This window comes from Aotus nancymaae, unplaced genomic scaffold (genome assembly GCF_030222135.1).
Source record: "Aotus nancymaae isolate 86718 unplaced genomic scaffold, 86718_ANA_hifiasm-v0.15.2.pri h1tg000033l, whole genome shotgun sequence".
Lineage (NCBI taxonomy): Eukaryota > Metazoa > Chordata > Mammalia > Primates > Aotidae > Aotus > Aotus nancymaae.
In genome coordinates this window covers 38,937,234-38,958,655 of record NW_026988447.1, presented here as the reverse complement: position 1 = coordinate 38,958,655, position 21,422 = coordinate 38,937,234, and the positions used below count along the sequence as shown (strand labels likewise).

General features: G+C 36.0%; 1 protein-coding gene across 2 annotated transcripts in view; it reads left to right on the top strand.

Moving 5' to 3' along the window:
• SLC25A31 (solute carrier family 25 member 31) overlaps positions 1–18,447 on the top strand; it is a 47,722-nt gene extending 29,275 nt beyond the window's left edge. The window contains exons 3-6 of one of the 2 annotated variants that reach the window (XM_012473057.2): positions 9,150–9,267; positions 11,962–12,116; positions 13,668–13,793; positions 17,558–18,447. In XM_012473057.2, the coding sequence (XP_012328480.2) occupies positions 9,150–9,267; positions 11,962–12,116; positions 13,668–13,793; positions 17,558–17,749 (591 nt within the window). In that variant the 3' untranslated portion in view covers positions 17,750–18,447. Of the gene's footprint in view, positions 1–9,149; positions 9,268–11,961; positions 12,117–13,667; positions 13,794–16,838; positions 17,117–17,557 lie in introns of those variants that run through there. The other variant, XM_064383904.1, reaches the window with a different exon arrangement.
• Positions 18,448–21,422: the final 2,975 nt, after the last annotated feature.

Below are 21,422 nucleotides of genomic sequence, written 5' to 3'. Positions count from 1 at the left end.
ATTTTTGAATGGGCTTGTTTGTTTTTTTCTTGTAAATCTGTTTTAGCTCGTTGTAAATTCTGGATATCAGCCCTTTGTCAGACGGGTAGGCTGCAAAGATTTTTTCCCATTCTGTTGGTTGCCGATTCACTCTATTGACTGTTTCTTTTGCCGTGCAGAAGCTGTGGAGTTTGATTAGGTCCCATTTGTCTATTTTGGCTTTTGTTGCCAATGCTTTTGGTGTTTTGGTCATAAAGTCCTTGCCTACGCCTATGTCCTGAATGGTTTTGCCTAGGTTTCCTTCTAGTGTTTTTATGGTGTTACGTCTTATGTTTAAGTCTTTAATCCATCTGGAGTCAATTTTAGTGTAAGGTGTCAGGAAGGGGTCCAGTTTCTGCTTTCTGCATATGGCTAGCCAGTTTTCCCAACACCACTTATTGAACAGGGAATCCTTTCCCCATTGCTTGTTTTTATCAGGTTTGTCAAAGATCGGGTGGTGGTAGATATGTTGTGTCGCCTCCGATGCCTCTGTTCTGTTCCATTGGTCTATATCTCTATTTTGGTACCAGTACCATGCTGTTTTGATTACTGTAGCCTTGTAGTAGAGTTTGATGTCCGGTAGTGTGATGCCTCCCACTTTGTTCTTTTTGCTTAGAATTGACTTGGCTATGTGGGCTCTCTTTTGGTTCCATATGAAGTTTAAGGTGGTTTTTTCCAGTTCTGTGAGGAAGGTCATTGGTAGCTTGATGGGGATAGCATTGAATCTGTAAATTACTTTGGGCAGTATGGCCATTTTCACGATATTAATTCTTCCTAACCATGAACATGGAATGTTTCTCCATCTGTTTGTGTCCTCTCTTATTTCGTTGAGCAGTGATTTGTAGTTCTCCTTGAAGAGGTCCTTTACGTTCCTTGTTAGTTGTATTCCTAGGTATTTTATTCTCTTTGTAGCAATTGTGAATGGCAGTTCGTTCTTGATTTGGCTCTCTTTAAGTCTATTATTGGTGTATAGGAATGCTTGTGATCTTTGCACATTGATTTTGTATCCTGAGACTTTGCTGAAGTTGCTTATCAGTTTCAGGAGATTTTGGGCTGAGGTGATAGGGTCTTCTAGATATACAATCATTTCGTCTGCAAATAGAGACAATTTGACTTCCTCCTTTCCTAATTGAATACCCTTCATTTCTTTTTCTTGCCTGATTGCTCTGGCTAGAACTTCCAGTACTATATTGAACAGGAGTGGTGAGAGAGGGCATCCTTGTTTAGTGCCAGATTTCAAAGGGAATGCTTCCAGTTTTTGCCTATTCAGTATGATATTGGCTGTCGGTTTGTCATAAATAGCTTTTATTATTTTGAGATGCGTTCCGTCGATACCTAGTTTATTGAGAGTTTTTAGCATAAAGGGCTGTTGAATTTTGTCAAAGGCCTTCTCTGCATCAGTTGAGATAATCATGTGGTTTTTGTTTTTGGTTCTGTTTATGTGGTGAATTACATTTATAGACTTGCGTATATTGAACCAGCCTTGCATCCCCGGGATGAATCCTACTTGATCATGGTGGATAAGCTTTTTGATGTGCTGTTGTAATCAGCTTGCCAGTATTTTATTGAAGATTTTTGCATCTACGTTCATCGTGGATATTGGCCTGTAGTTTTCTTTTTTTGTTGAGTCCCTGCCGGGTTTTGGTATTAGGATGATGTTGGTCTCATAAAATGATTTGGGAAGGATTCCCTCTTTTTGGATTATTTGGAATAGTTTCAGTAGGAATGGTACCAGTTCCTCCTTGTATGTCTGGTAGAATTCGGCTGTGAACCCATCTGGACCTGGGCTTTTTTTGGGTGATAGGCTCTTAATTGCTGCCTCGACTTCAGACCTTGTTATTGGTCTATTCAGGGTTTCGACTTCTTCCTGGTTTAGGCTTGGGAGGAGGCTACTGTCCAGGAATTTATCCACTTCTTCCAGGTTTTCTAGTTTATGTGCATAGAGTTGTTTGTAATAATCGCTGATGATGGTTTGAATTTCTGTGGAATCTGTGGTGATATCCCCTTTATCATTTGTTATTGCATCTATTTGGTTATTCTCTCTTTTCTTTTTTATTAGTCTGGCTAGTGGTCTGTCTATTTTGTTGATCTTTTCAAAAAACCAGCTCCTGGATTTATTGATTTTTTTGTAGGGTTTTTCGTGTCTCTATCTCCTTCAATTCTGCTTTGATCTTAGTTATTTCTTGTCTTCTGCTAGGTTTTGAGTTTTTTTGATCTTGCTCCTCTAGCTCTTTCAATTTCGATGATAGGGTGTCAATTTTAGATCTCTCCTTTCTTCTCATGTGGGCACTTATTACTATATATTTACCTCTAGAGACTGCTTTAAATGTGTCCCAGAGATTCTGGTATGTGGTGTCTTCGTTCTCGTTGGTTTCGAAGAACATCTTTATTTCTGCCTTCATTTCAGTGTTTATCCAGTCAACATTCAGGAGAAAGTTGTTCATTTTCCATGAGGCTGTGCAGTTCTGGGTTGGCTTCTGAATTCTGAGTTCTAACTTGATTGCACTGTGGTCTGAGAGACTGTTTGTTATGGTTTCCGTTCTTTTGCATTTGCTGAGGAGTGATTTACTTCCAATTATGTGGTCAATTTTAGAGTAGGTGTGATGTGGTGCTGAGAAGAATGTATATTCTGTGGATTTGGGGTGGAGAGTTCTGTAAATGTCTATTAGGTTTGCTTGTTCCAGGTCTGAGTTCAAGTCCTGGATATCCTTATTAATTTTCTGTCTCATTGATCTGTCTAATATTGACAATGGTGTGTTAAAGTCTCCCACTATTATTGTGTGGGAGTCTAAGTCTCTTTGCAAGTCTTTAAGAACTTGCCTTATGTATCTGGGTGCTCCTGTATTAGGTGCATATATATTTAGGATCGTTAGCTCTTCTTGTTGCATTGATCCTTTTACCATTATGTAATGTCCTTCTTTGTCTCTTTTGATCTTTGTTGCTTTAAAGTCTATTTTATCAGAGATGAGAATTGCAACTCCTGCTTTTTTTTGTTCTCCATTTGCTTGGTAAATCTTCCTCCATCCCTTTATCTTGAGCCTTTGTGTATCCTTGCATGTGAGGTGGGTTTCCTGGATACAGCACACAGATGGGTTTTGGCTTTTTATCCAATTTGCCAGTCTGTGTTTTTTGATTGGGGCATTTAGTCCATTTACATTTAGGGTTAATATTCTTATGTGTGAATTTGGTCCTGTCATTTTGATGCTAGCTGGCTGTTTTGCCATTGGTTGATGCAGATTCTTCATTGTGTTGCTGCTCTTTACCATTTCGTGCGTTTTTGGAGTGGCTGGTGCTGGTTGTTTTTTCCTATGTGTAGTGTCTCCTTCAGGAGCTCTTGTAAAGCTGGTCTGGTGGTGATGAAATCTGTGAGTACTTGCTTGTTCACAAAGGATTTTATTTTTCCTTCACTTATGAAGCTTAGTTTGGCTGGATATGAAATTCTGGGTTGAAAGTTCTTTTCTTTAAGGATGTTGAATATCGGCCCCCACTCTCTTCTGGCCTGTAGGGTTTCTGCTGAGAGATCTGCTGTGAGTCTGATGGGTTTCCCTTTGTGGGTAACCCGACCTTTCTCTCTGGCTGCCCTTAGTATTTTCTCCTTCATTTCAACCCTGGTGAATCTGACGATTATGTGCCTTGGGGTTGCTCTTCTAGAGGAATATCTTTGTGGTGTTCTCTGTATTTCCTGGACTTGAATATTGGCCTGCCTTGCTAGGTTGGGGAAGTTTTCCTGGATAATATCCTGAAGAGTATTTTCCAGCTTGGATGCATTCTCTTCATCACATTCAGGTACACCTATCAAACGTAGATTAGGTCTTTTCACGTAGTCCCATATTTCTTGTTGACTCTGTTCATTCCTTTTTACCTTGTTTTCTCTAATCTTCCCTTCTCATTTTATTTCATTGAGTCGATCTTCAACTTCTGATATCCTCTCTTCTGCTTGGTTAATTCTGCTGTTGAAACTTGTGCATGTGTCGCCAAGTTCTCGTGTTGTGTTTTTCAGCTCCATCAATTCACTCATATTCCTCTCTAAGTTGTCCATTCTCGTTAGCATTACATCAAGTCTTTTTTCAAGATTCTTAGTTTCTTTGCGTTGGGTTAGAACATGTTCTTTTAGCTCACAGAAGTTTCTTATTATCCATTTTGTGAAAGCTGATTCTGTCATTTCATCACACTCCTTCTCCATCCTATCTTGTTCCCGTGCTGGTGAGGAGTTATGCTCCCTTGTAGGAGGAGAAGTGTTCTGGTTTTGGGTGTTTTCATCCTTTTTGCGCTGGTTTCTTCCCATCGTTGTGGATTTATCCACCTGTCGACTTTGTAGTTGCTGTCTTTCTGATTTTGGTAATTTTAAGTCTGCAGCAGCTGAACTCATAAACCCCCTTTTCTTCCCCCCAGGTGTTCTGGCCCAGGGATTTAGGACTTTATGCTTTTCAGCTGTGTTGCTACCGTTTTCCCTGCCCACAAGGTGGCAGTCTAGTCACACTCAGCCTGCAGAGGCTTTGCTGAGCTGCTGTGGGCTCTGCCCAGCTTCCGTGTGAGCTTCCCTGCAGTCCTGTTTATATGGGTGTAGTTAGAACTGCTTCCGCTATGCTGGCCCGCCCCTGTAGTGACAGAGTCTCTGTAGTGGCGGGTTGTCTTGGTTACGGCAAATTGCCCCGGGAACTGCAGGGTGTTTCCCGATGGAGGACGCCCCTCCCCCACAGAGCTGGACCGTCCTGGGTTCAGCCGTGTTTCCAGTGGCACCCTCTTTGCCCGGGAATCTCTTGGCTTGCTTCCCTGCCTCAGCTCCCCTTGCTGACCCAGAGGGGACACAGTCTCGTTCACTTTGCTCAAGGAGCCGCTGCTCCCTGCCCCCGGTGCAGGCCGAGCAGCTGCTCCGGTCCAACCAGCGGTGCTGGGAACCCGTGGAGCTTCTCCGCCTGTGAATCTCCTGGTCTCTGGGCAGTTAAAATCCGCTGCCCTGTGTGCCGGTGCGTCAGCCGAAGCAGCGGCTCTGAGATTCGTAGTGCGCCCTTGCCCGGGGGTCTCTTGGCTTGGCTCCCTGCTTCAGCTCCCCTTGCTGGCTCAGAGGGAACTCTGTCTCTCTCACTCTGCATAAGAAGCCGCTGCCCCCCACCCCAGGGTGTAGGCTGAGCGGCCACGCCACTCAAAGCAGTGGCGCTGGCGACCCGTGGGGCTTCTCCTCCTGTGAATCTCCTGGTCTGTGGGCAGTAAAAATCCATCTGGAAATGCGGCGTCCACTCACCCTCTGCGCCTTCTCTCGGAGCTGCAATCACGACTTCCTCCTAAGCGGCCATCTTGGATCAAATCAAAATGATAAATCTTATGTATATTTTATCAGTATACAAAAAAGGAACAAACTTTTGATATGTGCACCAACTTTGGATTTTAAGGTAGAAAAAGCCTGTCTCAAAGGTTATATGCTTTCTGATTGCTTTTATATAACATTCTTGAAATGATGAAAATTATAGTGATGGAAAAAAGAATACCATTTGCCAGGAGGGAAAGAAGTGGCTGTGATTATAAGAGTGACATGAGGGATCCTTCTCATGGACCTGTTGACCATGATGGCCATAAGAATTTGAACATGTGACAAAACTGCGTATAACTGAATAAACACACAAATGAGTACATGTTAAACTGACAAAATCTGAATAGGGTAGGCCTTATCATGTCCATTTCTTGTACTACAGAATTGCTAGTACACTGGGGAAATTCACTGAAGGGTTTATAGTCTCTCTATATATTACTCTTACAATACATGTGAATCTAAAATTATCTCAAAATAAAAAGTTTTTTAAAAATGGTAAGGGAAGCATGTGCCTGCTATATATTGTTTCACTGACTTTTCACTTCACACTTTGAGGTAGTTATCTTTACCCAAAAGGTACGAATAAGGAAAGTGGGACTTAGCTTAAAGCATTGGCTCTACTAGTTTGTTCCAGTCTAACTCCCAAACTCACCTGAGGTGACTAGACTGGATGAGCCTCAGCTGGGCCTGGGCATAAACTGCTCCTCAGCCACCCCTTAGCAGCTTTCAGCACAACCCTCAATGGAGAAAACTAGAGTTGCTCCCAACTCTCTTCCCTGTCCAGACAAGTTGTTATAAACAACTTTGGTCTCAGGGCATTTGTTATTTGATGCATCATTGAGTCTTTTCATACAGTATCTGTTTGTCAACAATTAAAAATAAGCAGAATTATTTTTCCTCAGAAATCTCAGACTCTTTCATCTTCTCCCCTTCCTGATTCTTCTCTGTTCCTCTCTGTTAACAATATAGTAGTACTTTAAGTTACTAACTTAGAATAACCAAAACTCATTTATACTTATATACATACTACCTCTTCTGGGTCTGTTTTATTTTCAAGCTTAACTATGGAAGGACAGGTTTTGTTACACAAATGCAGGATCGTCACTCAACGTGGGCTGATTCTTACTGCCTTTCTCCATTTCCATCCTTCCTACCTCACTACATAGATTGGCCATACTGTTTATACATGTTGTGTCTGCCCCTGTTGTTTTTTCATAGCTCCCATTTTCTCTATCAGAAGTGTCCTGGTTTGAATGATAAATTACATGATTATCCACCCAAAAAGTCATTGATCTGACTTCTTTTGCATCAAGAAAGAAAAAAGATTAAATAGAACTTAAAATCTATTTTATAAATCTTTACGCCACATATCTTGTTTGGTTGACTTACTTGGTTTTCAGAAGCCGAGTTTGAGTCAGATTACCTCAGGAAAAAGATGATTTATTTTAATGATACAGTGGCACTTGAATTTCAGCCAAAGGCAGCTCTAGGGACCAAGCTATACTCTTCATCTTTCTCTCCCAAGTCACCTGATCTTTCTCTCTAATTGCCTGCTTTTAGTGTGTGTGCTTGCTCTGTTTTCTCATTATTGCCTACCTTTTTTTTACCTATTGATATTTTCTTATTCTAAATTCAATATTTATATCATAGTGATCCTTTTTGGCCTTTCTAAAGGTCAGAGGTTCTTAACTTGGGATCCACAAATGCTTCCAGAATACCCCCACACTAAAAAATATGTTTATACATGTGTGATTTTTCCTAGGAGAGGGTCTATAGTGTTAAACAATCTCCAAAAAGTCTAAGACATTAATAATTTTTCCTTTTCTGTCCTTATTGATAATTAGCATTGAATCTTTAAAGTTCAGTTCCTAAGAAAGAGGCTCTTGCACAGCTCATCTTTTTTTACCAGGTTACCAATCATCTACTACATATGGATTAACTACCCTTATGTCAGATGCAATCTCCTGATCTAATTATTTCTGTATGATTAGACATGCTGCTTATACAGTAAAACTTATGATTGTTGTTTAAAAAGATCCATGGGAGTCTGGGAACAATAAGTGGCATTACCAGAATACTTTATTAAATAAGTATTTATTTAATACATATTTCTGGGTAGGACATCATGACTTGCTCTGTGAAATAAACAAAGGCATTAAGAATCTTGGCCTCAAACAAATGGAAACAACCCAAATGTTCAGCAGCTGATAAGTAGATAATGTTCATAAAATTGAATATTATTTGGCAATAAAAAGGAATGAAGTATTAATACATGCTGCAACATGGATGACCCTTGAAAACATTATGCGAAATGAAGGAAACCAGTCACAAAAGAGTGTGTCTTGAAATCATTTATATGAAATGTCCAGAATAAGCAAATATATAGAGACATAAAGTAGTTTAGTAGTTGCCTAGGACTTAAGGAGGTGTAGGGAGCATGTGGACTGACCTATAACAGGCGTAGGGTTTCTTTTTGATGTGATGAAAATATTCTAAACTGTGGTGATGGTTGCACAGCTCTGTGACTATAGTAATGATTGAATTGTAGGCTTTACATAGATGAATTTTATGATGTGTTAATTATACTTAGTAAAGCTCTTAAGGAAAAATAATGCTGGCCTCAAGAAATTTATAGTCTGTAGGAGTATTAATGTACACAAATAATTATAAATTGAAAGTAGAAAGTGGTTGTAAGAGCTATTTAAAAAATAAGAGCCTATAACATGTTAGTACATTTTACATATTGGTCATGTGATTCAACTTTAATTCTCTGACACAGATGAAGTATTTATGGGAAGAGGGTATGAATAGATGGGTTAGAGATCAGATATTTCACGAGAGAAGCAGAACTTGAATTAGAGCATGAAGCAATAACTGTTTTTTTGTTTAAAAAAGGAAGGGCATTCCAAGGCAAGAGAACACTGAGAGTTCCAAAGCTGTCTGACACTTTATTGTTACAAATATGAGCCAGAAAATGAAGCAAGAAATTGACCTTGACTAGAATATTATTCACTTCAATGTATTTAATGCTTGAATGACCTTGTACCCTGGATTTTCCATAACAGCTCCAATTCAAATGCTCCTTTCTTCTCCCATAAGCACTAGATGTTGAAAAGCATCTTGCTGAACCTGGAGAGGGCACATTTTAAATGTTTATCAAAAATAATTATACTTTTTCAATAGTTCATGTAAACCAGTAGACCAGTGAGGCCTAACTTCAATGCCGTACAACTACATTAGAATTGATGTCTGCCAGTTTTCATGTTGACATTGGAATACAATTAAATATATATTTTTGAGCTATTCAAATTTAATTATATTTAAATTACAAAGGCTGGGGCATTATGAAGTATTTTAGGTTGGTGCAAAAAGTAATTGCAGTTTTTTGCCATAATGCTACTTACTGCATCCTTCCCAGTAAAAGGGCATGACTAAAGCCTCTATATGTACCTGACTTTGTAATCATAGCAAGCACTATTAAGAACATATGTAGCTATTAATTTTTAAAAAGTATGCAGTGTAAAGAGATGATTATGCAACCTCTTTTGCTAATTTGGGCTGCTTTGCTGGAGAATATTAAAATATCCTGGAATATCAGTATGTCGGCATCTAAACTGTGTCTTGCAGATTGCATGAAACAAAGGATACGTGGCTATGAAGAGAAAATATTTTTGATAACGTGGTATGCATTATTATAGATGTTTACTTTATAAAAGCAGCTTATAAATCTGGTGTTTTAACATTTATAAAAATAAGAATTTACCAGGTATTTTAAACAGTTAGATTCTGTAGTTTAATAACCACTTTAATTAATATGTTTCAGTTCTGGAGGTGGTTTTTGGCAAACCTGGCTTCTGGTGGAGCTGCTGGGGCAACATCCTTATGTGTAGTATATCCTCTAGATTTTGCCCGAACCAGATTAGGTGTTGATATCGGAAAAGGTATGAGATTTTTAGAAATACTAACTTTTGCTTTTTTGTATTTTGAACCATGTGTTATTTATTGTCATTAATTGTGCTGTAATAGTGTTACCAGATAAAGTCTACAAACTTTATTCTTAACCAAATGGTAGACTCATAGGGCCTAAAGTATATTACTTGCTTCTTTTCCCTTACAAAAAAGGAGAGAAAGCCCGTTTTAACAAAAAAGTGAACATAAAAACTGCTTATAACTTAGTCTCATTTTTTTTTTTTCCTAGAAAGCCCTTCCTAGATTTTCCCATGCATTTACTCCTGTCTCAGCTGTCACTCCTTTCTAGGTTAGATGCACAAATCTCATCCTCGGGATTCCCTTTGCCTCTATCCTTACTTAAATATCACATCTTCCCTTTTTTGTTATTACACGCTTTTTTTTTTTTTTTTTTTTTTGGTAGAGTATGTTCTTTGGTAACTTTTTGAGAAAGAGTGAAAAAAAATTGACCTCTTACAAATCTAAAAAAAAGTATTTGTCTTATTCTCTCAAAGAGGGTGAGACATATATAAAGTCTGAGTTTAAAATTATTTTCCTTCACAATTATGAAAATATTACCCTGATATCTGGTTTCTAATGTTGCTCTTAAGATACCAATTCTCTTACTCTGGATCCTTTAGTATATGTTTTTTCTTTTTAGTTAATACTATCCCTGATGATCTTATACTTCACAGCAATAGACCTTTATGTGAGTCTTTTTTCAGTGTTATCCACTCAACTGGCCCAGTTAAATCTGGAGCCTTGTATTCAGTTCTGTGGGTGGCAGCACAATAAGTCATTTGGCTGCTCAGGGTGAGATTGTAGATATTGAGCATCTACTTGCTCCTTTGCTTTCATCCTGGAAATAGTAGTTAGTTCCTCTAATTTCTAAGTCTTTCTGAGGTTATTGTGGTCAAATGGCTTGCTTCCCAACAATATCTTCCTCTGTAAGAAAATAGGTTCAGTTTTTTCTGCTCTATTTGTTGAGTTACCACTCCTCCCTATTCTCTCCATCTGGCTAAATTTTGTGGATTTCATTCTGTCAGATACTCTTCTTGGCTTATCTGGCTTTAAACCTGTTTTATTTCATTATTAATGTAATCGAGTTTCTTCGGGGAACAGAGATTCATTCACCAAATATTGAGTGCCTCCTGGAATATAGGGTGCCTGCAGATACAGGGTGTGTGTGAGTGTGTATATGTGTATATATATATGCACACAGATATTCACATTCCAACCCACCATATAAGACATAGTGCTCATGCCTCATGTACTTTATTTATAGTCTAGTGGAGGACACAAGTAATAATAAATGAATAAATAACTAAAATATATTGTCACTTAATGATAAATGCTAGGGAAATGAAAAGAGAGTGATACCAATTTTAAATAAATGATCAGAAAATGTCTCAGAAGGGGTAGCAGTTTGAGCAAAGAAGAAAATGTGAGTTTCATCTATTATATTTAACTGGAAGTTGAAATTTTATTTTTATTGATAAGAGGGTGAAAATAACTCAATATTAACTTGTAAGTTTTATAGTTTTGTTTTCTCTTTCAAATCAGGAGGATTTAGTTTATTTTTGAAAGGTTACATTGTACATATATAATAGTTTTAAAACATTGTCAAAGAATTCTTGGTCAAGGGAAAAGAAAAATAAAACCAGAAAATACTAGAAAAATATGACCCCGTCATCTGAAATGTTAACTATCCTAAACTTAACTAGATTTTAGCTTTATCTTTTTGTTTTACAACAGTCCTAGAGTTTTTCATTCCTTTTCTTTCCTTTTTTTTTTTTTTTTTTTGAGACAAACTCTCACTCTGTCACCCAGGCTGGAGTGCAGTGGCGTGATCTCAGCTCACTACACCCTCTGTCTCCCAAGTTCAAGCAATTCTCCTGCCTCAGCCTCCCGAGTAGCTGGGATTACAGGCGCCCACCACCATGCCTGGCTAATTTTTGTATTTTTAGTTGAGATAGGGTTTCACCATCTTGGCCAAGCTGGTCTTGAATTCCTGATCCTGTGATCTACCCACCTTGGCCTCCCAAAGTGCTGGGATTACAGGCATGAGTCACCACGCCCGGCTGAGTTTTTCATTTCTAAGTGTTGTTTGTTTGTTTGTTTGTTTGTTTGTTTTTGCTTTTAATAGAGACAGGGTCTTACTCTGTTGTCCAGGCCGGAGTACAGTGGCATAATCATAGCTCAATGAAAACTCCAACTCCTAGTCTCAAGTGATCCTCCTGCCTCAGCCTCCTGGCTAATTTTTTTTTACTTTTTGTAGTGGCAGGGTCTCACTATGTTGCACAAGCTGGTCTGGAACTCCTGGCCTCAAGCAGTCCTTCTGCCTTGGCTTCACAAAGCGCTGGAATTATAGGCATGAACCATCTCACCTGGCCCATTTCAAAGTATTTTCTGAACCTCAATTAGTAATTTCTGGTAACTTTAGTAAAATATTTTAAGGCAGGTTGTTTGAAATAAATTGTTTTCATAAGAGATTAATATCTTCCATTAATTTCTTTTGAGATATTACTAGAAATCTTGGTTATCCGTAAAATAATGGAAGAATTTTGATTTGTGCCTTCGTTAGATTCGTAAGTGGAAATTTCAGATTATTTAGATCTGTAAATATTGATTAAAGTGTTTATTGGATATATAATGTTGCTAATAGATTTTAAATGGCTTTATTTTAGGTCCTGAAGAGCGACAATTTAAGGGTTTAGGTGACTGTATTATGAAAATAGCAAAATCAGATGGAATTCCTGGTTTATACCGAGGGTTTGGTGTTTCAGTACAGGGCATCATTGTGTACCGAGCCTCTTATTTTGGAGCTTATGACACAGTTAAGGTAATCTGGGGGCTTTAACTTGAACATATTTCATAAATTTTTAAATTAATAATATTTTCAGCAGATGTGTTACTTTTAATTATAAAAATAAAAATCAGTGATGAAATAAGAGAGACATGAAATTCCCTTAATCATGATTTTGCCATAACTTAATTAAATTATAACTGTAGTATGGATCTGACTTTAGTTATAAAGCATGTATCTAAGCTTTTGAGGTGTATTCCCTGTATATCACGTTGCACATGAAAAACATGCTAATGAAGCTTACATCATAATCAAATCGTTGGTATACGGAAAGGCATCTTCTAACAGTTTTTCTGATTTTATATTAACCCTATTACCACTTTTTTATATGCAAATAATTAAATACTGTCATTTTGAGAAGTAGGCAAAGCATAATTAATTAAATGCTACTGTAGCTTAGTTGTGGGATATAAAATAAAAATGCTACTGGATACTGTTCGATTCTGTATTGTATTCTCCAGGTTGTTCTGCAATTTACCTTTTATTTTCAGACTTTAAGAACATTTCCATGTGGTAGGAAAAAGAAAAATTGTAATAATGGCTACCAATTTTTAGCTATTACTTAGTTCTAGAAATCTTTTTTAAGTACTTTACATCTTAAATCTCAGAAATCACCAGTAAAGAACTTACCTATGTAACTAAAACACCACCTGTTCCCCAAAAACCTATTGAAATAAAAAATAATAATAAAAGAAAATAAAGATACTTCTAATTGTTTAAAATAAATAAATAAAAATCCTCCTGCTTTGTTTAAAGATAAATAGCTAGGAATAGTTAAGTGATTGACTTGTTAAAGGCAAGCCAAAAAATCCTTGTTCTTAATAACTACATTATAATGCTTCCAAAAAGAAGCAATGAAATTAACATCAGTATTATTTATTAAGTAAGATTAAAACTTGGGAGACATTTTATAATTGATTTATATATTATCCCTGGCCTCCCTTGTTAGTATATATGTAGTTGAATATCATTTTTATTGTGGTCTGGACAGATCAGTTTTTAGTGTATTTTTTAGACTGCTATGTTAGTGGAAATTACAGGATCTCATAGATTTATTTAATCACAGAAAAGTTATGTGTGTACTGTCTCTGTTTTTTTTTGTAATTGCCTGCAGGAGTTGCAAAATTTAGGAACATTTTTCCATTAGCTTAAAGTTTTAAAGCTGCTCATCAAATATGTGTTGATGATAAAAGCAAGCATTCTTTCACTTTTTTTCAGCCCCACAAGGAAGAGCCATGTAAGAACTTCTTTTTGTCGATGTATGCTATCTTCCCTAGTTTTATGTGCCATTAATAACAAATTCTTATAATGGCAAACATGCTTTATGTTTTTCAAATATACTTTTGAAATATAGTCATGTATGACATTCCACTTTTTATTGATCTGCTACTGTTAAATCCAACTATTTATTGCATTTTAAGTCTAATTGGGCCCTCTTTCGTATATTTATAAAAATTATCCTTTAACTTAAGAATTTAGGGTATTTTAGAAATATGGATAGTTACTTGATACATTTTTCTTTTCTAGGGTTTATTACCAAAGCCAAAGAAAACTCCATTTCTCGTCTCCTTTTTCATTGCTCAAGTTGTGACTACATGCTCTGGAATACTTTCTTATCCCTTTGACACAGTTAGAAGACGTATGATGATGCAGGTATTTTATGTTATCATTTCTAAGCTTAGTTGAGTTTTTAATATCTCTGATATTTAGGTATAATCAAATTTAAGAGAAATTTTGGCTGAAAGGCATAGGTCATTTGTTTTACTTAGCTAAAATAAATACATGATGTATTTTGTCTTATATTCTTTCCTATCCTAAAATAACAATCAGCCAGGAAAGCTGCTTCCTTATCTGATGTCAAAACAGAAATGCCTGCTATTCCTGTAGCATACATGGCTTGGAAGGTAGACGGTTATGGCAGAAATTGGATGAGTATGTCTATCTTAACTGAAATGTTGATTAAATAGAATAAGCCCAGTCACAGGCCATTGAAATATTTCATTATTTACTGTAGTATATTTTTATGAAAGTAAATAATTTTGAACTCCAAGGACAAAAACTTGTTTGTAATGATTTATGTTCTAAATAGAAATCCCTAAACCAAATTTTTGATACATTTGATCTCTATTGTTATTACCAGTTGACCATCCCAAATCTGAAAATCCTAAATCCAGAACACCCCAAAATTCAAAATGTTTTGTGCACCAACATGATGCTCAAGGGAAATGCCTATTGGAGCTTTTTGGATTTCAGATGCTCAGCTGGTTAAGTATATTAAGCAGATATTTGAAAATCTGAAAAAATTCGAAACACTTCTAGTTCCAAGCATTTCAGATAAGGGATACCACCTGTACTTATTACATTCATTCATTCAGCAAATATTTTACTGCTTAATCTATGCTAAGCTCCGGTGACAGAAAAACACAAAGTCTGCCCCAAATTCATAGTCTAATACTGAAGACAACAGCTAATGGTTTAAATAGAAATATGTGTAGGTTCCAGCAATACATAAGGAGCATTGCCCAAATGCTTAAAATGATCAGATGTGGCCTCTTAGAGAGAGAAATCTCAGTGAGGAGGCTTACTTCAGTCAGTGAGAGAACATTCTAAGCACAGGGGGAACATCGTACACAGAGATATGGCTGGAGAAGTAGTTCCATATAGCCAAGTCATAAGTTTTATGAGGGCAAGTAACTTTTCCATGAAATTATCAAAACAGTAAGGTGTAGTTACCATCATGATCCTCATTTTTATTGACTACAGAATGGTCCTGGAAGGACCAGTAGGCAATCTGGCAGGATAAAACTAACCTGTTACTTCACTTAGGGATAATACTTAGAATTATTCATTTATGTCTTTGTTTCTTCTCTTGTGTTTTATGTCTGTGTTTCTTCTCTTGTGTTTTAGCACATTGAGAAACTTTTTAAAATGGAAAATTTGCATATAGACTATAGATTGGGTCAATGATATTAAATTTCCTGAATTTGATAACTGTACTTTGGATATGTAAGAAAATATCCTAATATTTAGAAAATACACACTGTTGTGTTTTAGGATAAAGAGCATGATGTCTGCAACCTAATCCCACAATATTACAGGGAAAAAAATGTGGGAATATGGGTCGTGTGTGTGTGTATTAGTTTGCTAGGGTTGCTATAACTCACAAAAGTGGTTGGCTTAAACAAATTTATTTTCTCATAATTCTGAAGGCTACAAGTTTGAGATCAAGATGTCAGCAGACTTGGTTTCCTCTGAAGACCTCTCTCCTTGTCTTGTAAATGGCTATCTTCTCCCTGTGTTTACACAGAGTTCTTTCTCTGTTCCTCTTTTTATAAGGACAGTCATATTGGCTTAGGGTTCACTCTTGTGATCTCATTTAATTCTAATTACCTTTAAAGCCCCTATCTCCAAATACATTCTGAGGTACTGGGGGTTAGGACATCAACATATGATTTTCACAATTCAAGCCCATAAAGTACTACTTAATGTTTGTATTTTTATTTTATATCCCACAACTTTGTTAACCCTATTACAAACACGAATGTGCATGTATATACCTTCCAGGTTTTTATTTACACAAACAGGCATATAATCTGCAACTAATATCAGGATTTTTTTCCTTCCTTATCAGTTACACCTTTTATTTCTCTTTCTTGCCTTTCTGTACTCACTGAGACCCCTAATTCAGTGTTATATTTACAAACTAGTAACTGGCAACCTTGTCTTATTCCTAATCGTACAGAAAATGCCTTCAATGTTATATAATTTAATGTTAACTGTGGGGTTTTTTTTGTTGTTATCCTTTATCATGTAATGACAGTTCCTTTCTGTTCCTGGATTTTAACAATTTTTAATTACGAATGGTGGTCATGTTCTTTCTATATCTGCTGAGATGATTAAATCTTTTTTTCTTTTAATATGTTTACATATTGTGTTAAATTAATCTATTTTCTAGAGCTAAATCTTGTATGCCTGGGATAAACCCAGTTTCTAAGTATTGTATTCTGTAGCCCTTGCTAGATTTGCTTTCAGGGTTTTGTTCTGGATTTTTGCATCCATGTTTCAAAGACATTGGCTTGTATTTTTCCTTCTTCTATGGCTCTAGTATGACTTCAGTAGCAAGGCTGTGCAAGCCTCATAAAATATGTTCAGGAGTCGTCCCACTTTTTCTCTTCTCTAGAATAATCTCTGTAAGATTGGAATTAAATGTTCATTAAATGTTTTGAACTCACATTTTAAGCCATTTGGATATGTGGTTTTCTTTATGAGAAGATTTTCAACAACTGATTGAATTTTTAACTGTAGTACTATTCCAGTTCTTTTCTACTCTGTTGGTAAATTATGCTTTTCTAGGAGTTTATCCATTTCTTATGACTTTTAAAAATACTTGTAATGAAGTTTTTGTAATATCATCTTGCTCTTAAATTTCTGGATCATCTGCATTTTTTGTTACCTTTGCTATTTCTGATAATCTTGGGGCTTTTTCTCTTTTTTCCTCAAACAGTATTTCCAAACTTTGTCAGCCAAGTGTTTCAAAGACCTAACTTTGGACTCTTTTTGTGCCGTTGTTGTGCTGTGTGTTTTCTAGTTCCTTTATTTCTGCCAGTTATTTTCTTGTTTTTGCTTTCTTTAGGTTAATACTTTGTCTAAAAATATTTAGGTTGCTCATTAATTTTTAGCCTTTTCTAATATTTCAAGGTCATTAATTTCCTTATAAATTACCACTCGAGCTGCATCTTACAAATTTAGCTAAGGAGTTTTGTAGTTATCATTTGGTTTTCAATATTTTCTAAGAAGTGTTTTTTTTAACATCCAAACATACGATTTTTTTGTTTTGTTTTTTTGAGACAGAGTCTTATTCTGTTGCACAGGCTGGCACACAAAGATCATGGCTCACTGCAACCTTGACCTCCCAGGCTCAGGTGATCCTCCCACCTCAGCCTCCCAGGTAGCTGGGACCACAGGCATGTGCCAGCACTCCCAGCCAATTTTTTGTTTTTGTAGAGATGGCGTTTTGCCATGTTGCCCAGGTTGGTCTCAAACTCTTGGGCTCAAGTGATCTTCCCGCCTCAGCCTCCCAAAGTGCTGAGACTACAGGTATGAGCCACTGTGCCCAGCCCATATGATATTTTTCTATTTTGCTATTGATTTCTCAGTTAATTGCAGTGTGGTGAGAGGATAAATCATGGTCTACATGATGACATCCTTTGACATTTGTTACGCCTAATGTATGGTCAGTTTTCAAGTGTGCCTGAAAAGTACGAATGGTCTCTAACCACTAGGGACAATAGTCATATATGCCTATTAACACAATGCTACTCAACACAGTGTTTATCTTAGCTATCCTTAGTGCTAATAGAAGAATATCTTAAGATAAAAGATATTAATATAATGTAGAACACTTTGTCTTTATACAGAGTGGTGAGGCTGAACGGCAATATAAAGGAACCTTAGACTGCTTTGTGAAGATATACCACCATGAGGGAGTCAATTCCTTTTTTCATGGCGCCTTCTCCAATATCCTTCGTGGTACAGGGGGTGCTTTGGTGTTGGTATTATATGATAAAATTAAAGAATTCTTTAATATTTATATTGGTGGTAGTTCATAGGGAGAGTAAATTAAGAAATACATGGATTTAACTTAAACATACAAATTATATAGCTGCCATTTGCATACATTTTGATAGTGTGTTATTGTCTGTATTTTGTTAAAGTGCTAGTTCTGCAATAAAGCATATATTTTTCAAGGATTTAAATACTAAATATCCGATTTTTCTTCCCGCTTAGACTCAAACACATTTTAATGTGATATTTCATTTATTATAGGTAGTGTATTTTAATGTTAGTTAAAATTCTTTTATGATTAAAAATTAAAATGTATAATGCTGAAATCTAAGAAATGAAAGTATCTTCTTTTAAATTGCTATTCATTTAATATACCTGTTTTCCCATCTTTTAAAATCATATGGCATGACAAATATTTCTTAAAAGCTTATCAAGAGATGTCATCATATCTGTAGGCACAAATAAGCTTTGTTCTGTATCTCTTCTAAGACAGCACAGCTATTACTGTGTACAGTATTTATAGTATCAGTTAGCCTTTGATCATAGACGTGATCATTTAAAGATTTGATAATGATTTCAGTGACATTATAAAACTGAAACTGGAAAATAAAAATGGCTTATCTGCTGATGTTTATCTTTGAAATAAAATCTTGCTAGTGTGAATATATCTTAGAACAAAAAATATCCCCTTGAAAATTAGTTTGTATATTTTGTTAACAATAAAGGAAGTTTAAAACTGTTATAAAGGAGTCTTTTTTTCCCTGACTCTAACTGTATTATTAGTAAGCAGAGTATAGCAAAATTTTTGTCAGAACTGGCTTAACAACAAAGGTATTTCTCAATGGGCAGATATAAACAGCATTCCAAGGTTTTGTATAGGAGTCAGTCTTGTTTTTTAGAGCTGTTGTAGAATACAGTATATTTGAAATATATTTGAAATCCCCAAGGTTTTAATGTTTTAGTAAGTAAAGGGATGTTAAGCTAGTGGGGATAAAATATAGACAGATTTTGTGAGGCTGTGAATGGGCAAAATGAGGTAGGTGAACTTCCTTATGCACAGGGACAAAGCATATTTCAAGGACGATAATACAGACTATACTTTTAAATATATTGGTGTTACCACTCAAGAGGATAAAAAAAAGTCAAACTCTAAACATCATTTCTTGTAGTGGTCAACATAACACAGGAGTTAAAGGAATAAAATGGAAAATACTTTCCTTTCCTTCTACACTATCAAATGTGGTTAAAATAACCAAATATGAGAAGTAGTTTTCCATATAAACAGCAAGATACTATAAAAGTTTTCAATTTATACAGAGACATGCATAGAGGAAAAAAGTCTCTAAATTCTAAACGGCATGGATAGAGGGCAAACAGGAATTTAATCTTTAAATTGCTAGACAAAAATTCTATTCTTTGAAGCCTAAAAGATGTATAGTTGGAGCAAAAGAAAGTAAAAATGTTACTTAGTATCCTGGACAGAGCTAAAACTACATTAAATTGTTATTAATGAGAGACAATTTATAGTGAGCAAGGTCATAACACAATTATATAAGGAAATGATTTTTTTAAATCTTAACATTGGAAAAGGAATAGTTAAAATATATTTAAAATGTGCACAATTTTTATCTTAAATGACTAGTGCTGCATCTTTTTTTCTGTAAAAGAGAGCTGGAATACTGCATTTTTTTACAGTGTCATATTAGGATTTCTAATTTTCTACCCTAAAACTGTCTCCTGAAATAATACCTAAAATTCCATTCTCCAAGCTTCATTCTCTTAATTCATCTTTTTTAATTCATTAAAATACATCCTCCATAAAACAACATGACCTTTTAAGCTGGTAGTCATTTTTGCTGAAACCACATTTATTTTGGTGAATTTTACATTGTTTTCTCACAACAGGTTATGCTAGAGAAAGTGGAGCAGGGAATGAAAATAACAGACATTCTCTGGATAGTAAGAGGCTAAAAGTCGCTGAAGAAATTTTTGCTATTTTATATTGCTACTCTAGAATGATGTTTTCTAGTAAAAATTAGAACTTTGGTACCCTCATATTAAATTTTCTGAAATAGTTCCTTTGTTCATATATAAACATTATGCTACACAAGTAAGTAAGTGATACCTTCATTCCTCATTAACTAATAGACCTAAATGTAGATTCAGAAGGGCTACTTTTCTTCTACCACCTCTTAAATGTTAATATTCTCCAGGGGCCAATCCTTTGCTCTTTTCTCACTTTATATATGGTAGATTGTGCTGACACATGCCCCTCCCTCACAAGAACATGCTGGATAAAATATATCCAAAAAGAATTGGTTTGGATTTGTATTGTTTTAAATAGGGAACTAGCATATCAAGAGATGTCAAAAATAAGATACTCAAGGCCAGGAGAGAAACTGGGAGCTAACCTTGTAGCAGTCCACAGATTTCAGAAACAAATAGACATTAAAGGTGAATTTGACACCCACATATGTAGACGGGAGTTAAGGAATTTGGACCCTGGTAGAGTAGGCAGCTGAAACTGAAATATACCATGCCCACCAACCACACAAACTGTCCTATAAAGCTACAAATGTGGGTCCAAATGCGAAGCAGGCATCTGATTTGAGGCCAGGAGTTCAAGACCAGCCTGGGCAACATACTGAGACCCCTGTGTCTATAAAAAAAAATTATCCAGGTGTGGTGGCATATGCCTGTAGTCCCAGCTACTCAGGAGACTGAAGTGGGAGAATCACTTGAGCCCAGGAGGCTGATGCTGCAGTGAGCCAAGATCATGCCACTGACCTACAGCTTTGGCCACAGAGCAAGACCCTATTTCTGTATAAAGAAAAAAAAGCTACAGTCTTGAAAGAAGTGTTTAAGAAGAGATGCTAGAAAAATAGGCAACAAATCACAGTGGAAAAGAAGTGCCAACTACCCCATCAGTGAATAGGGAAAGAAAAAGCCACCTGTGATGTCTTGTCTCTGGTTTGAGGGTTAACAATTTTAAAAATTAAGCCACCTATGAAAAAACCCCAAAATCTTTTGCCACAACAAAGTATAGAATGTGTGTGTGTATGTGTGTGTACATACTATAAACTATAATACAGGAACTTGAAGCTAAACCATTAAAACTGTTCTAGGACCAGTGAAGCCCTCAGGTAATTGGCAAAAACCAATACAGAACCTCTCTGAAATACTTCTACATCCCAGGCCACAAAAAATTCCACAGAAAAGATAGCCTTCAAAGAAGATGAATTAATGAGTCATTTGAGAAAACAAAGCAGTGTGTGGTAAAGGTGGTAGATACGACAAACTATTAGCACCCCATCATAAAAATGTGATAAAATACTAAAAGAAACTATAAAATCAGAATTTTTAAAATGATTAATAGATTTTTTAATAATTATTTTATTTTTAATAAAAATAGTACAGTATGAAAGGACAGGCAAGTTCGAAAAACATCTAGAAATTGTAAGTACAGTGTTTGAAATTAAAAACATGACAAAAGAGGGGCTAAAGGTCATAGTGGTTTGAATAAATTTTACATACTCTAATAGATCCAGAAGAAACTGAAAAAAGGTGTGAGAAAAAACAAAAGAATGTCTGATGCTTTTCCAGAATCTCAAGAATCCATTTGTCTTCAGGTTAACAAAAAACTCTGAGTGAATAAATAAAAGCAAATCTACAATTAAAGACATCATAATAAAATTGCAAAATGTCAAAGAAAAGACA